The sequence below is a fragment of the Choloepus didactylus genome, chromosome 3 (assembly GCF_015220235.1).
Source record: "Choloepus didactylus isolate mChoDid1 chromosome 3, mChoDid1.pri, whole genome shotgun sequence".
NCBI lineage: Eukaryota > Metazoa > Chordata > Mammalia > Pilosa > Megalonychidae > Choloepus > Choloepus didactylus.
The window spans coordinates 90,934,511-90,953,024 of record NC_051309.1 but is presented as its reverse complement, the minus strand read 5'-3'; the positions used below and the strand labels follow the sequence as shown (position 1 = coordinate 90,953,024).

Below are 18,514 nucleotides of genomic sequence, written 5' to 3'. Positions count from 1 at the left end.
AAAGAAGTCTTGCTAGTCTAAATATAAACTGAGAAGATACTTTATTTTTCTCTCCTGTAACAGTCAAGAATCTATCCCAGAGTCTACCTTACATTTAACAAAATAAATCCAACCTGTGGTTGATAAATGAGAGGAAACTACTCAAAGTTTTGACCAAGAAAAATGTCACAAATGTGCCTTGATAAACATAGAATCAGAAGCAAATGCTCTATTCTCAAGTTTCTGAATAACACTTTAGTACAGTTGTCTTAGCTGACAATTTAAAACAGGCCAATACCTTATGTACTGACATCTGTACTTACTTTAGGTATATCAGTAATAGTTGACAAAAATGGAAAATGTGAATGTAAAAGGAGAAAAACTGTGTAGGAAAATGCAGGTCCCCCCCCCCAGAAATTAATCTCTGAAAATAACATTATTTCAGATTGCACTGCACTCTCTAGCCTTCTAGAATAAGAAACAAAACAGAGATCCGGATATGAAGGGGCTTTTATTAAAGAAGGAGCACCATAAAGAGACCATCATAAAACAACATACAAAGACTGGGTGTACTTCCCCAACACCCTGTGTAGTTTTACTTTAATGGGATATGGAAAGGAATCGGCCATACTGTATTCAGTTTCCAAAACTGTACTAACAGAAAAATTTATTTATGGAGAAAATCCTAAAGCTAAAATGAAAGCTATTAAGAGTTAAAGTGAAAACTCACAAATAAATTTCACTTGCTCCTTTAAAAGCAAAAATGAATAACGATAATAAAGCAAATATTTAAATAGTACCAGGTATTGTTCTAAGTGCTTTACATACAGCAACTCCTTTACAACACTGTGAGGTAAGTACTATTATTAAACTCACTTCACAAAGAAACTGAAGCAGAAAAATCAATTAAATTTCTCAATGTTTACTTACCTAGTTAGTGGTGGAGCCAGGATTCACACCAGCAATATGGTTTTTTAAAAGTATATATTTTATCATCTTCTTATAAACTTTTTTTAATGATTGGTAAAATTTTATTGTATAGAAATTTGTTAATTCTAACTTTATCCTAATTATCTAAAATCCAAAAACATGTGGCATACAACACCATACACAAAATTTTACTTATAATAAACCATTCCAGGAAAACTAACTGCTCTGATTAATTCTATACGAAAACTCTATTTCCTAGGGACAAATAAAGCAATAAAAATGTAAAAGTTTCTTTGTAAATTGTACTTGGTTAATAATCACTCCACATATCTGAATGTTTCTTTACTATAATTTGCAAAGAAACTTTCAAATACATGGAGTGATTAATAACCAACTACTTTTGTAAAGCACAACTAGGGAGTATTTGCCATTTAAAACCATGAATAAAGAAAGAGCTTCATAAATTGCAACAAAATTAAAAAGAGATGCTATAAATAAAGGCTGCTATAAATTTAAATAATATAAATAAAAACAAACAGGGAAAACATTTTGGCTACATGTCAATACAAAGCTTTTTCTTTAGCTTACCTGCCAGATAGAGGGCAAATGATATAAATCTGTGGTAGCGAATGAGGAACTGAAGTTGCTCTTCTCTTTGAACAAATGTTGCAAAATAATCAGCTACAGTCTCTCCATAGAAAAAGTAGTTTACACACAGTAGAAAGTACCTGTAATTTAAAAACAATTTGTGTTTTTAATTTGAAGCTTTTCCCCTCAAACTCAGAATTGTTTCCTACATCTTGATGATGATATAAGTTCAAAAGACCAATGCAGAATATATTCCTCTAAAATGCTATTTTCCTGTTTTAAAGTTAATTCCAAACTTATCAGATGACAAAAATTAACTAAATACAGTTCTTGCCTTTACTTAGCTCAGTATCGAATGACAGACAGACATGATGATCAGGAAACAACATAGAAAATACTATATCTCTTCTTCTATAAACATAAACACGCACAAGATATTAAGTTCATAATGAAGAGTAACTCCCAAATACTCATAACTCTAATGCTTTTCAATAATAGAGATGCTAAGATAAATTACTACCTGCCCTAAGGAAGATTAACACGGAAAGAAAGCAGAGGTAATTCAACCTCTCTCCCCACATCCCTGAACAAATGGGTATTTTCTCTCCCCTCCTCAGTGCTCCAGAGATGGACTGAAGTTTAGCAGTGATTTTCACAAGGGCAGCAGTGGGGGTGGGGGATGCCAGCAGGTATAAATCTCTAGAAGGGTTTAAAACCTAAAGTCACTTATCTCTCCCCCCAATTCCGATATGTCCCCTCTCCTAGTGAGGGGGTAAATCTATCGAGATTTTAATGATGGGAGCTTGTGGGAGTGAAGAAAAAGGCTGAGAAATACTGCTTTAGAGTTCCTCAATGACATCCTTCAAAGGGCAGAGTCCTAGCTAGTCAGGAGAGCAGAAGAAGAGGAAAGAGGTGGTTTTCTTCCGGTACTCACAGAATTAGATTCCACTATTCCCAAAGTAAAGGTCAAATACTCTCATTTCCATTAACTCTTTTTCCTCCAGTGGAAACCATCTTGGACTCCTCTGTAAGGCTATGTAAGACTATAAGGCCTACTACTCCCTACCAATCCAATATTTTGCCCACTATTTCCCAATAAATACCTTCTGCTCATAAGGGCCGGCAATGTCTCAACATCTGTGGTCCGTGCCACATCTGTCCCACATCAGCATCCTCATGGACACTGCTTCTCCAACTCAGAACCTTCTCCTCTAGCCAAAGTGTGTCTTTATTTCAGGTGCCAGCTTATGTCTCCCTTTCCCATGAAACCTTCTACAATCACTGAGCCCATCCTAATCTATCTTTTATTTTTCTACCCTTAGAATCAATCTTGCTTGGTTTAGCAGTCGATTATTCTCTATTCACCTATCCATCTAGCATTTCCTGTACACTCTGCTGCTCATGAAGAAATCTGCTAGAAGGAGAAACTGGCCCACTACTTAAGTCTGTCACTTTAAGATTCATTCCGACCTACTTGCTGTTATTTTGTTGAAGATCTGTCTTCATAGAAAAATACAATCTAAATGATAGAATGCTGTCACCCAATTCAAGAAACTATTTGCTGACTATTCTAAACCTCAAAGAATGATACATCTGTTTTAATAAGACACTGGCTCCTTTGGCTAATACTAATTAAACAACAGTAAAAGAAATGGCCAATTACATTAAATATGAATTATTGCATTATCATTTTTCCTGATCAAGGTTGTAATTGTTAAGAACTATACATGAAAAAATTTTTAAAGATATAAAACTTTAAATGTTGAAATAATTTGGCAATTTTTTAAATAAGTTTACATGTATGTTTATATATAATATTTGGTGTGGTCTTATATAATTTAAAGGGAAATAAAGCATTTTATTTGTAACATTTGTAACATTGTAACATTTTATAGACAAACTTTTTTGTTAAAGTTATAACTATAAAGCATATAAAATGCTTACAATACAATGCTGAATTTTTACAAAAGGATAAAAATGGGGAATGTATGCAACATAAATTACGTATCTCTACAAAGACTAAAAGATGAGCTATGAAAAGCTGTGCTGAAGTGGTAGAGTTAAAGGTAATTTTCTTCTCTTCAAAATTCAGTTGTATTCTTTTATCTTTTCCCAAAATAAATCTATAAGGCAAAACTGTGTGGGTATTAACTGATCATGATGCTTCCTTTATAAGCTTTAGAAAAGGATCCAATTTTCAAATCTGAAATACTTTAGTTTTAAGTTACTTACCAGCTTAGTGTTCTAAACCATGGCAGATCATAAGAACGATAGACTCTATAACCTATAGTGATAATTTCATGGAAGCATTTCACCTGGATGCCCAGAACCTGAAGCCAAGAGAAAATATTAACATATGTTTCTCAAAATTTACTTGGATGCCCAGAACCTGAAGCCAAGAGAAAATATTAACACACGTTTCTCAATACTTATCCTTGTTCTTACTCATTTAAAAGTAGCCTATTGTCACATGTAACCAAAAAACTTACCATGCTTATTTTTAATTATTCTAAATGTCAGCAGTAAAAACATGATAGTCAATGTCTCTAAAACCAGGTGATGCCCCAAAGGCATAAGCTAAGCAGTGTTTTATTCAAAAGATTTGAGAGATGCTTCCCAGGGTGGGGGTTGGAATTGGCGTCCAAAGTTTGAAGGATGCAATCTGGTTGGTTAAAGTTGACTAGATTATATCCTCATTATTACTACTTTGTTTATTGAGATTGTCTATTGGTTATTCTAGAAAAATGATCATATGTGAAATAAATTTATTTTTAACCATACATTCTGGTATACTTGCCAAGCATATAGATACCATCAGGACAAATAACTAGAACACCTTCCACCCAATGCCTCAGGAGCTGGGCATGGTGTTTTCATTCTCCCAGTGGTGCCACTTTCTCACTGCCAGCTACATCTCTGATCAATCTGACCTGCCCTATCCTGATAAATTATAAGCAGCTACTGAATTTCTGGAACTATGGCCAGTCAACTGAGTTTAGGCAGTTTTGTTTGCACAGTGTCCTAAATACATGCTAGAAAATGGATCAGCATTTATCAATCCCTTTTTGATGGTCTACCTGATAATCTTTCAAACTTCTGCTTCCACCAGATCCGGGTGAAGGTAATTCCTGAAGATGCAGCATCATATCCAATGTCTGGCTAAAGTCAATTCCAAGACTCAAAGACCAAATAGCAAGTTGAACACATATTACCATGAACTAAAGAGTTAAAATCTTTGTGAATATAGCAGATTAACTTTTTAAATCTGTAAAGAGTATACTCAAGGGTCTGCTTTTGTACAGCCCTTGAAGTAAAAATGGATTTTATATTTGTAAAGTTGTAAGAAAACACAAAAAAAGAGACATATGTGGCCCCTCAAAGCCTAAAATATTCACTATGTGGTTGCTGGGGAATCCACAGCATGCTCATCAGCCATCTCCAGCCCTTGCCTATCTCCTTCCATTTCCCCACTTGCTTACTTATGTGCAGTAGTTTCAGTATGTTTTCACTTCACAGTCTGGGGGAGACATTAGGTCTCAACCTCAAAAAACAAGTCATCAGAAAGGGAATGGCCTGACTGTGCCATGAACCGCAAACCAGGAATAAGCAGCAGCTGCAAAACTAGTCGGGAGAATATCTGCAGAAAGGTTGCTTGATACATGCTTTTCACTCAGTGGCCGGGCCTCCTCCCCCTGGGGTATATAAATACCGAACATTCAGACAGCACAGGGTTCCTCAGCTCCGACACAAAGCGGGGCACCTGGAGCCACCATCCACCGACCCTGACCTGAGTGGGAGGCATCCTCACTTCCCTCTTTTGGACCCTTTGTGCCTGAGCCTGTGTTCCCACAATGCACTGTGTAGCAACTTGCTCCCATTCTGGTCCTTCAGAGAAAAAGTTTGCCTAACCCTGTCCAACAGTATACTTTGGGATTTTTTTTTTTAAATGAACCAAGATTTTCACAAACTAGCTTTCCCAAATCTACTGTTCAGGGTATTCTTAAGTTTTTTCCCCCACCCAACTGAACACTTAAAAGGTAAATGTGTCCCCTCAACTGCATGCTAGACTATTATGCCAAACTGCTATAAATAGCACTTTTAAGTCATAACTGTGTTATAATATAAAGAACAAGAGGAAATTTAAATATCATCCTTAAGATAAGCTTTGTATATAATTTCAAATGCCATTTTTTCACAGAAATAATCACAGAATGGGAAAAATACTGGATGTTAAGATAAAATGTCAAGCCATGCTATTTATAGAACTAAAGGGGCTTTTAAAATATCAAATGCATTTCTATGAACACATTTGTTCAAGAACAAACATTAGCACTACATGTGGTATTTTAATGAAGACAAAGAAAAAAGAACTTTTAATAGCACACACATGTATTTATAAGGTCATCAATTACAGCTTGCAAATAGAATTAATATGGAACTGCTGGAAAAATAAAAAACAGGGGTATCAAAACCAAGGGTTAAAATGCTTAAAATAAATGTATATATTCCAGGCCTTGGGGATTACTCAGAAATTGATACTTCATGCAATTAATACTGGTAGCAATGTAAATTTGTAGGATTTTATTCGCCAAATTAATGTGTTAAGAGCCTTAACCTCAACAACCAATATCTAAGTGCCTACTAGGTGCTAGCTGCTGAGGATACAGACAAAAAAGGGCTCTGTTCTCAGAGAAGTATGGTCTATTAGGGAGGAAATGCACAACTACAATACCACGTGAAAATAGTCAAACGGACAAGGCAGACAAACCTGTGACAGGTGATGGGGATGGGCAGCAGCTGGCGCAGAGGAGGAGGCTATGCAGAGTCATGTATGTACAAGGACCGGGTGTATTAAGGGAATTACAAACAGGTTCAGAGTTGCTGGAGCACAAAGTTGGAGATAAGGAGTAAGGAGAGGCCTGTTTAGGCAATCACAGGAAAGAGCATGAAGGACTGCACAAAGGAGTTAAAATGACATGACCAGACATAAGTGTTAGGGTACAATAGATGTGGAAAGAATTGACTGAAGAGGAGGAAAGAACAGAGACTAGGGCAGGCACGGTGTCACCATCCAGAAAACTGTTGACAAGCATCTACACTGGGACATGGCAGACGGGTGGAGTACATGGTCAAAGAAATACTGAGGAGGTGGAACTGACAGGATGTGGTCATTAAAGAGATTTGGGGGGCTAACGGAGAGAAGGGAGAAGGCTTGTGAAAATAGACCAATTCATGCAGGATGGGTGGGAGACAGAATTCCTAAGTTCAGATTTGGACATGTTCAATTTGAACTATGGTACTTACCGGTTATCCAAGTAAAAGTCCTTATTTCTATTTTGGGGAATTTATTCTAAGAAAATAACACTACATATGAAGAAAAAACCTTTATGCACTAATATATTCAGGATAGGGTTATTAACATTAAAGAAAAACCAGAAAATGACATTAAAGTCTAAAACTAGCACAATGATACAAGGAATTTATGATGTACTGTAATCCATTAGATTACATACGAGCATTTATTAAAGCTGATGATTATAAAGACCACAGGAAAACACAAAACTTTTGATATAATATGTAGTTTTAAAAGTAGTATACAAAATTTTATTTGCATTATTACAACCATGTTTTGTAAAATACAAATTAAAAGAAAAAAAGGATGAAAGGAAAGATATCAAACGGCAGTATTAACTGGGTTTTGGTAGTTGATGATAGGTTTGGTGGTTATTTTTTTTTTCATTATCTATTTTCCAAAGTATGTTAAATACATTTGTATAACTCTCACAAGGGGAAAAAACTAAACACACTATTTGAACTAAATTATATAATGTGAATTAAAATTTAATTATTACAGGAGTTCCCAAGAAGGTAAGGGGAAAAACCCCTTTTACAATGTCTTTTATATGTTCACATTTGCCTTTAAATCTAAATATGCTTTAGTGAGTCCATTTAAAAAGTTTGTTTCCAAACTGTGAACACAATAATTAAAGTACTATAAATAGAAGGCTGAAGGAAAAAAAACTTTTATTTTGAGGAACATGAATATGAGTTGCATCTTAATATAGTTGCCATCATTTCCTAGAAACAAGTTTTTAATAAAGCTCTCTTGAATTAGTCATTTTAAGTGCTTATATTATAATGCAAATGCAAACTGGAAACAATGTATAATTCTCAAAATAGAAATGATCTAGTTAGGAATATGAATGTAAGTAAGACTTCAAAACACATAAAAGTAACATCGATTGAGTACCAACAGAGTCTACGTGTGCATGTTTTATGTATTTGTGTGTGTGTTTAAATTCCTGTGCTAGTTTGAAACTGGTATGTACCCCAGCAACACCAAGTTCTTTTAATTCAATCTTGCTGGGGCAGACCTATTGTGGGTGGGATCTTTTGATCAGATTGTTTCCATGAAGATGTGGTCCCATCCATTCAAGGTGGGTCTTAACTGTCCTTACTGGGGTCTTAATCATCTTTACGATTTAGTAAATCATCTTTACTCTTCTAAAAGGCAGACACATTTTGAAGAGAGCTCAGAGACACTGAGACAGAAATGCCCGGGAGGAACAAATAAGGACACACAGAAGCCCAGAGACATTTTGGAGAGAAGAGCCAGCAGACATCGCCATGTGTCTTCCCACGTAACAGAGGAACCCTGGATGCCATCAGCCTTTCTTCAGAGTCAGGGTATCTTTCTCTGGGTGCCTTAATTTGGACATTTTCATGGCCGTAGAACTGTAAACTTATAATAAATTTATTACACTTTAAAACAATGTAATAAATTTCCATTGAAAAAGCCAATCCATTTCTGGTATTTTGCATCCTGACAGCTTTATATATATATAATATAATATGAATAATATATGTATGTGTGTCTGTGTGCATGCTTTATACATAGGCAATAAACTTTAATAAGAGCAATAACAGTCCAAATCTACTTTAACTAGATCTTTAATATTCTTATTTTCTTCTCTGATTAAACTCACCAAAGCAAATAACTGGAAGAAAACCATATTTCCCCTTCATAGTAAAAAGAAAACCAAACCTAAAACCAAAAAGCCCTCAATTATTTTAGGCATGCCTATGATTCTCTAAAAAAAAAAAAAAAACAAAAACAAAAACTCCATATAAGTGAGTATTTCTTTAAAAGTGTTCTGAACTATACCACAAAAAGAGTTGTTAAAAAATAGTCTTCTTTCACAAATTCTTGCCCTACTTACCACACCAAACAATTCAGTTTGGAAAAAAAATTAACTTTTATTCACCAGGGGAACCCTCCAAAGCCAGCTTAAGTCAATGTATCTAGAATACTGGTGTTTTGCAGTGTCTTTTATCAAAATTATCTTCTAACAAGGAATGGTTCCCTGACTGCCATTCCCAGTGGCTCCTGACTGCTAAATAAAATCCAAATTTCTTCACAAAGTGTTGCAAGGTCCTCCAGGATCCGATCTACATTTTTCCAGGCTCAAAGGCCCTATGCTCCAGGACAACGATATTACCTGCCTTTTCCTGACACATCCAATCATTTGGACCTTTGCTCAGCGTGCTCCCTCCACCCTGATGGAGTCTTCAAGGTCTAACTCAAAGGTCACTTCCTACACAAGCCTTCATGAATCCCCTGCCATACCCATGTCCCTTCTTCCCCAGGCCACCCACTCACCTGACAGTACTGAAAAGCGCTCTGCACACATTCACTACTTAAATGCTCAGGCCCCTAGAGGTTCAGAGACTGGCAAGACTGGATGTATGGGGGGTGCCTTTCCTCAAATAATCACAGCCAGACAACTGCCCACACCTGCCAAGCTGGCTTCCAGACTTCAGACTCACCCTCTGTCCCCACAAGTCAGTCCTAGCCATTCATTACCCATTTTCCTTTTGCTAGAAAAAAAGCACTTTAAAATATCGGCAAATTAGCAGAACAGAGAAAGTAATTTTTTATTCATTTTTGCTACCTTGATCATCTTGAAGTACAAAATTAATGAGAGGATGAAGAGTAAAGTGAAAGCAGCCCTGTGGCACCTGTAAGAGCTGCTTTAAGTGGTTTGAGAGTTTGATGGAATTGTCCTTTTTAAAAATCATGTCTGATTTGTTTTCAAAACTTCAGGCTCCAGCTTTGGCATCACCTCTTCTAGAAGCCCTCCCTGATCTCTCCCCTAGGTTGGATTAGATATTACTTTACTGTGCTCTCCTAACCACTGCTACCACAGGACTTATTCCCCTTATTTACCACACTATTCATATGATTACTTACGTGTCTCTGCCACTAGACTGAGTTCCTTCAGGTCAGGGATCTAGCTTATAGTCATGTATATTGAGGTTATATGCGTGCGTGGGTGTGTGTGTGTATTTCTGTTATACTTAATGCTTGGCACAATATCGGACACACAGTAAGTATCTATTACGTGTAGTTAGTATTTGTGGAACGAGCAAATTGAATTAGTTCAGATCATTTCATGAGTCAGAAGATGCTTAAAGGAACTAAATTTCCTGTCACCAAATCTTGAATTACCTTCTTTTTTATGACACACTCAAAGTATTTCAACCATATATACATGCTGAAAGCCAGAGGCCCCTAGGAAAGTGTAAACAAACTTACAAGAAGCATCAGCATAAAGGATCCCATATAGATGATCAGGAAAAACAATGAAATCATGGTTAAAGTAAGAATTCCACGAATCCACCAGTTTTTCCACCTACAAAGAAAATATTTGTAAAGTTAACATTTAACATGTTATTAAAGTTTTTTGCGTGATTTCAGTAGATGAGTTAACCAGACTTACGGATTTTCCCTGCCTACACTTTCAGATTTCCTACCTATACTTCAAGAATATACTTAAGAATCCCATTTTACTTTATAAAATAACAACAAAAAACAAAAAAATGAAATAAAAAATAAGCCATTTCACCTGCTGAGAGCTAAATTAAACTGAAAATTAGCTTAGCCAAAGAGAGAGAAGACACTTTTTGTTAAACAAGAGTGGGGATGAAACCTGAGGTTAGGGAGTTAGTGGTCAATGCAGACAAGAAAATAACACATTCCACCAGGATTATGAGGGAGGGAAGAATAAGCCCTCTAAAAAGATGACCATCAGTTCTTTAGGGTGGTTAGATACAGACAGTAATGATTTTAAGAAGGTGGTACAGATAGATGGCATGACCTTCCAATGAGAAAAAGCAAAGAAAGCACAATACGCAACCAAAACTGTAAAGCATGGTGACTTCAGTGAAATGACAAAGGAGTGACGTGCCAGATCTATTGACACTTCCTTCTATTGCTCAAAATGTGCTGCCTGTGTTCCTTGATTGTGGCATGGCCTTAAACAGAAGAGTATTTTCTTATTCTCAAGACTTTGCTTGTTTCTGAGAGCAGAGCTTCCCTACTGGTTCCAGGTTTGCAGAAAATTAATCTCCCTTAGCTCTTTGTTGGAAAGTAAAGGCCAGGGGAGCCCACCTGTCCTCCTTCTTCATCTCCAGTGTGCCAAGCAGATATTATTACTCTTCGTGCAGCAGGCTAATGAAATGTTGCAAGCCAATGTATGAAAAATCTAAGATAATTCAAATATCATCTATATGTGGATGATAGTTTCTGAATCTACAACTATTACTCCTGTGTTTATTCACTCAATTTTATATTATCCTCATATATAAAGCTTTTTCAAGACTTTTATTGGGATTTTTATAAATTTATGATAGCATTTCAACAATGTTACAAGAGATTTTGATTAAACAAAGTAAAATAACAGTATAGTTGCACTGTATTTTGATTACAGTCCCACATTTCTTCTCTGTAACAAAGTAGCTAATTTCATCCATTTATCAAATATTGATTACATTCTATGCTTGCAATCTCTCTCCTATATAGTGTAATACTGCTAAAAAAAAACTACTCTGTCTCAAATCACCATTTTATCATGTCATTCATGCACTCAAGAATCTAAAACTGCCAATGACATTAAGTCAAAACTCTTTTGCCTAGCTTTGAAGGTTTTCCACAGGGTGGACAAATAGTACTTAGCCAACTTCATCTCTCTCTGTTGTCTAACAAACTATGTAGATTCATAAGTTCCTCAAGTGACTATAGCCTTGCGGACTAATCTGAAACAGCTGTAGAGTTAAAAATGGTTTAGCTCGAAGGTTCTATTTACATTTATAGATATAACTATTTGTGAATTAATGAATGGCAAAGGACACTCAGCTAGGTCACTGAATTGGTCAGAAGTAAATAAAGGACCATAACCCAGCCTCCAGATAATAAACTGTGCTGTCTGCAAGAAATCCAGGAGTGAATTTAGCCCTCCTTTACAACTTTTTCTCAGATTCTGAGAATGATTAAGAACCTCTTATAGGGAGGAGCACTACAAGAGTGTCAGAAATCAGTCTCTAGGTAGAGTTGGCCAATCGAGGTAAACCTCTAATGTTAGATGCCTAGCTTTGAGCTTCAGAGAATTTTAAAGAGATTTTAAAAAGAATTACCAGAGATTTTAAAGAGGGGACCTACTCTCTTTCCTATCACCCCAAATTCCATGCTAACCCCAAACCTGGTTCCTCAAAGAACATATTCTATATGGTTGTCTTTAATTATATAAGTATTTTCTCTCCCATATATAGATAAATCCCTTACCCCCCAACAGGATACAGGACCTAATTCCACTTTCTTTAATCTAAATGACTTCCAAAATCCCGAGAATAGCTAATGTAAACTCAGGCATATAAAACATAATCACATACTTAAATATATATTCAGCAATACTGTAACCCAAAATCATCTTACAGGGCAGAGGCACTAAATTCAAAACAGAGCATGATATGAGGGTAAAAATCATTGTTACCAGAAGCCAGAGGACCATCTGGCTCAGAATTCAAAATTCCCCATTTCCTTCTCCATTACCATACCACAATAATCACATTACAGAAAGTCTTAATTTCAATTCTAAATCATGACCAAAGTCCCACCCTACAGAATGTTTGGGATAAAGGAACTGAGAATGAGTAGAGGAGAACTTCATTCATATCTAATGTCCTCAGAAACCACGGGTGAGAAATGAGACTTTTTCAAAATTATATAATTGAGCACTGTTCTTAAAGGTAATTATCTTTAGTGGTTGTATACTTATTATTCAAATAAGTTATGTGGTACACAGTGTCTTCTTGTTACTACAACTATTAAGTGGTTTTTATTTTAAAAGTAATGAGGAGATTTGTTAATTATTTCCCTAGAAGCACCGTATCCTGAGTCACTGGGAAGCTATGTTGACGAGGCAGCTCACCTGAGCCAAGAATTAGGACCTAGAGGCGCTCCTCAAGAATAAACCGGAGCTTCGTGGGTCATTAGCCAAAGAACAGGAATTCTGAGAGAAAGTCCATCCACTAGCCTTCGGAGGAAGTGGACGGAGGCATGCACGTTCCCAAAGGGAAGGAAGATGCCATTTTAAAGTTTAAGAACACCAGTGAAGCTTCACCTAGATTATTTCCAGGGTTTTTCAACCTTAGCATGAATAACATTTGGGACCAGACAATATTTTTTTTGTGGGTGGCTATTCTGAATTTTATAGCTCAGACAGTCCTCTGGCTCAGAATTTTATGATTTTTAGCAGCATCTCTGGCCTTTAACTACTAGATTCCAGTAGCCACACCCTCTTGTGACAATAACCCAAATGTCTCCAGACATTGCCAAACGTCCCTCACGGGGCAGGGAGTTTGGGCAAAACTGCCCCTGGATGAGAACCACTGAGTTAGTCTCAGAGCTGAAGAATGGCTTCACTAAAGATAGAGTTTAGACTGCTAGGGAAGTCAGGGACACACTCAGTGACCATCTCCCAGCCCTGGCTTTCCCACCTCCTCCTTTTCCCCTCTTGCTTGTTTATGTCCAGACGTTGTTCCAAAAGGCAGCCCGGAAGAGATATTAAGGCTCAAATGGAAAATACAAGCTACCCAGAAATGGAATGGCCTCACTGTACCTTGTACCCAAAAATGGGAACAAGCTTGCTGAGACTGCAACTGTGCACAAACATTGCTGGATACGTGTTTTTTGCTCAGCTGCAGGGGCCTCTCCCCTGGGGTGTGTAAATACCCATTCCTGGGTAGCACAGAGTCCCTCATCTCTGATGCAAAGTGGAGCACGTGCAGCCACCACCCACTGACCCTGACCTGAGCAGCTGGCCTCCCCAAGGGGGACCACCATGGGACCTACTCCCCTGCTCTTTAGAGCCCGTTGTGCCTTGTAAGTAATTGAGAATCTCTGTTGGGCCTGAGCCTGTGTTCCCATGATGCACCATATAGCAACTCACTCCATATAGCTTAAATGACTATTTCTGCAGACCCACACACAGGTCAAGAAGTCAATCAGGATAGACAATTTGCCAAGTGAATGAAGACCTGCCAGGCCTTTCCCAATTTCAACAATTTATGCCCCTTTTGGCATTATATATTCAAGCCTGAAAAATGAGCATAAACCTTGACCAAGCAATCTCACTTTAAAGATTTTATCCTAAGGAAATAATTATGAATACCATTTTAGCTATTTAGCTAAAGCAATTTAGCTACAAAGAAAAATGCCTAATGCAGAGTTGTCTAAATTGTGAAAATTTAGAAATAAACTAAAAGCCCCGCAATAGGTGGTTAGTTCAGTAAACTGAACTACAGACACACAAAGTAATATATTATGCAGCCATTAAAAATGTTCCTGCAGTTTAATTTAAGGGCACGAAATGTTGATCCTAATATACCAAGGATAACAGCAAGGCAGAGGAGAGTATGATCCCATTTCTACATTTTTTATATATACGTACATTTGCACAAGGAAAAAAAAGCTTCAAAGAGTAAACACCAAAATATTGTAAATTTTAATATCTTGGTGGGAGCTGTATAGGAGTTTTCCCCTACAATTCATGTAAATTTCTTACATACTTAGTATTTTTAACCTATGCCTCCATAACTTCTAAGACTTTGCAAAGTTCCTTGTTTTTGATATTAGATTTTCTAAAAAGAGGCTAAAATGTAAAAGGCATAGATTTTGAAACATAATATTTTTTTTAAATGTTTCTTGAAAAGATTTTCTAAAACCAATTATCTTGTGAGTAGCATAGGGTAGGAGGACATTCATTAAAGCCATAATGCATATGACCCTTGATATATAACTTATCTGTGCCTCAATTTCCTTATTTATAAAAAAGGTACATAATTATACTTGTCATAGGATTGCTGTGAGAATAAATTGGTCAATATGTCTAAAGTACTTAGAGCAGTGTCCGGGATATAATACATGCTCAGTAAATATTAGCTGCTATTATTTGCTATTGTTACTTTATACCAGGAAAAAAAAAAGTCTTTATCTCTAGGGAAGATCTTACTATAAATGATAAAACAGGAATCCAGTATCATTCTTACATAACTTCAATATGAAAAATTTCAGGCCTGAGATAGATATTTACTGATGAGATAGTAAAGCAAAGGCACATCTGTGAACTAGGCCACCAAAACAACTGGGAACAAGAACTATTAATATAATAATCATGCTTTTAACAATTTTGTCAACAAAAATTTGTTCTTATGGTTAAAAAAATATGAAAGCTTTGCTTTGATCCAATCTTTCTAATATTGATGCATGCTAGAAATTAAAAAAAACAAAAAAAAATTCATATTGCTTTTAGTAATATAACTAAACCACTGTTTTTTGAACTACACATTATGACCTATGGGTAGTTCAATAAATTCAGTAAAGTGCATCCAGCATTTTTTGTTTAATAACACAGAATAGCACAAATTTGAAAGGAAATCAGAGGGCATCACATACAGTGATGGCAAGAATTGCTTCATACAATTTTGCAGCAGTTAAAATATATACCTGTGTGTTTCCTGGGTTATAGTGTAAAATGTATTTATTACTGTGTGTCACAGTCAAAAAAGTTGAAAAACACTGTTCTATAGCAATATTTAAGATTTCACATATTAATCTGGATAAAAACTTAACTTTCATTTTACTTTTATAAGCTTTGTAATTCATATCACTAAAGCAGACAACGGAGGGCGATATGAGACTAGCTGAAATTTGGTATTGAGGAAACATTAAAAAACACAGCACAAATATAGAAGGTAATGTATGAAACAGTAAGTATTAATAGAGTTTTAGATTATAATTCTAAACTCAGCTGAAAGAAAAAAATTATACATTTCTGTCTGGCATTCAAAAAAACAGGAAATAAAGATTACGGAACTAACTTTATTAGATGACCCAATCCCAGAAAAGGCATCCTGATGTGGTATATAGATCACTGGCTTCAAAATCTGACAGATTGGGGCCAGAATCCCAACTCCACATCTTACTATGCAACCTTCGCCTGTCAACCTCCAAGATTTGGTTTTCTCACACTTCCCACAGGTTTTAAGGATTAAATGAAAGGCTGTTAGTATTGTGTCTTACATATTAAGTATTCAGTAAGGAAAACCTTCTCTCTCATAGCTCCAAAACCAACAAATTCTAATTTATCACATGGATGAGGAGGACCTTCACAGATTATTTTGTGTCCCATTATATTCACCTTCATTCAATCATACCTTGAAGATAAACCAGATAGAGCTCTCTTGAGAATCTCAGGGGTTCTATCTGAGGATGGTGGAATTTCTGGAATGTCAGAATCTGTCCTGGAATCCAAATCTCCATATCTGTCATCAATATCTGTTTCCTAAAATCAAAGGAAAAAGGAAAATCATTTTGCAAAATAGAAAAAAAAGCACACACATATATATGCTATTTATATGTTGCTAAACTGTCAACTCTGAGTTATACAACCTGAAACAAAGAAACAACTACTAATTATCTTCACTATCCAAGCACTGTTGTATTTCCTTGGTAGGAAAGTGTGCCAGTCTGAATGTATTATGTCCCCCCAAATTCCATTATCTTTGATGTAATCTTGTGTGGGCAGACCTATCAGTGTTAATTAGATTGTAATTCTTTGAGTGTTTCCATGGAGATGCGCCCCCCCCCCAACTGTGGGTGATGACTCTGATTGGATAATTTCCATGGAGGTGTTGGCCAGCCCATTCAGAGTGGGTCTGAATTAAATTATTGGAGCACTATATAAGATGAGACAGAAAGGGCAAGCTGCTACAGCCAAGAGGGACACTTTGAAGAAAGCACAGGAGCTGCAGATGAGAGACATTTTGAAGACAGCCATTGAAAGCAGACTCTTGCTCTGGAGAAGCTAAGAGAGGACAAATACCCCAAGTGCAAATAAGAGTGACATTTTTGAGGAACTGCAGCCTGGAAAGGAATGTCCTGGTAGAAAGCCATTTTGAAACCAGAACATTGGAGCAGACGCCAGCCACATGCCTTCCCAGCTAACAGAGATCTTCCGGACACCACTGGCCATCCTCCAGCGAAGGTACCCAATTGCTGATGTGTTACCTTGGACACTTTGTGGCCTTAAGACTGTAACTGTGTAACCAAATAAACCCCCTTTTATAAAAGTCAATCCATCTCTGGTGTTTTGCATTCTGGCAGCGTTAGCAAACTAGAATAGAAAGTTTGATTATTTTTGCTAAAATCTATCTATAATCAAGATTAATTTAAACAAAAGACACCAAAAACTCTCATGTTTTCTAACAGAATATGGTTTAATTCTATGTAGATCGCAATCAGTTGTTCCCAGTTTTGTTTTATTCATTTGATGACAATCAAAACAACAACAAGGGTAACATCTTACACTGGCATAGTATTTTATATATTTTTTAAGCATTTTAACTTCCATCGTTTTTATTAAACTCTCAAGAGATAGTCCCATTGGTGCAGGTTAAACAGATATTATCATACCTATTTTACCGATAGGTAAACTATGGTCAAAAGCACTTTCCTTGGTGGTGAGGTCTTTTTATAAGTTACTTAAAACCAAAACTGGCTTTTCTGAGTGTGCATGCACAAGAGCTGTGTTGGGGAAGGGGGGTGGGGTGGTGAGAAACAAACATAGGTGGGAAGTTCTGAGCACTCAGATAAAGGTGGTCATCGTAGAATTTCTAGGGTTAGGGTGGCCTTGGCCAGTTTAAGAACAGAGACATCTAATGCTCTGTGTTGAAGCTGTTTGTAATTTAATTATCTCCACTCCCATGCCTTCTCCCTTTCCACTACCCCCCAGGCCACCTTCAGTAAAGAGTGCAACAGATTCTAACACCTTGGGAGAGTGGTTTACATAGAGGGAAACTGGGGTAAGGGGGCGTAACTGGGGTAGAGGGAAGAGAAGGTTCACAGAAGGCAAATGCAAGCCAAAGTTCCAGCCAGAAGTGCCCCTAGGAGTGATCACTAGAAGTTCACATTTAAGGATCTCAAACCAAACTGAGCCCTTCCTAGTTCCAAAGTTTCGGCAAATTTCATCACCACCCTTAGTTGTTTCTTCATCCATAAAACGAAGCATTTAATACAATGCCAAGAACTTAGTAACTGCAAAGAAGCAGTAAGTTTTTATTATTATTGAATCAAGTCTCCCAATTCTTCATTAAGTGGCTTACCAAATAAAATGTTAGCTTTTGGGAATCTTTCCAATTTGCATAAAGCAATAATAGGTTTTAGTTTACTAACTATAACTTTTTTATTAAACAGTCATCAAATTAAATGTGTCATTATACTAAACAAAATAGAGATGTCCAATTTCCACTGTGATGCTGAGACTCAAAAGCAAATTTAAATAGAGGCTGGGTAAGCAGGTCAAGGTACCTGCTTTCAGGATGACAGGACTATCAGGTTTTTGACAGACAGAACAATGGAACATGTTACTTCTCTTTTCCCTGCCACATTTTTTTTTTCACTTTCAGTAACCCGGAGTGTTGATGGGGTGGCGTAAATGGCAGTAGGGATGGTGACTAATAGAAGTGATACCATAAGGCAACATCATCCCATCACAGAAAGAGTCCTAGACTGAGAATCGGGAGTTATCTGTTCTAATTCCACATCAACCACGCTCTAGCATTGTGACAAAGGGCAAATCACTTAACCCTGAGGAAACTGGCATCAGTTTCCTCATTTACA

The 18,514-nt window shown here is 36.6% G+C and overlaps 1 protein-coding gene across 1 annotated transcript in view; it reads right to left on the bottom strand.

The window, feature by feature from the left end:
- CDS1 (CDP-diacylglycerol synthase 1) overlaps positions 1 to 18,514 on the bottom strand; it is a 70,530-nt gene that overhangs the window by 31,525 nt on the left and 20,491 nt on the right. Inside the window, exons 2-5 of the mRNA XM_037830155.1 lie at positions 16,051 to 16,178; positions 10,094 to 10,190; positions 3,730 to 3,827; positions 1,498 to 1,637 (exon numbers count right to left, since the gene is read on the bottom strand). Coding sequence (XP_037686083.1) covers positions 1,498 to 1,637; positions 3,730 to 3,827; positions 10,094 to 10,190; positions 16,051 to 16,178 — 463 coding nt within the window. The remainder of the gene's footprint in view (positions 1 to 1,497; positions 1,638 to 3,729; positions 3,828 to 10,093; positions 10,191 to 16,050; positions 16,179 to 18,514) is intronic.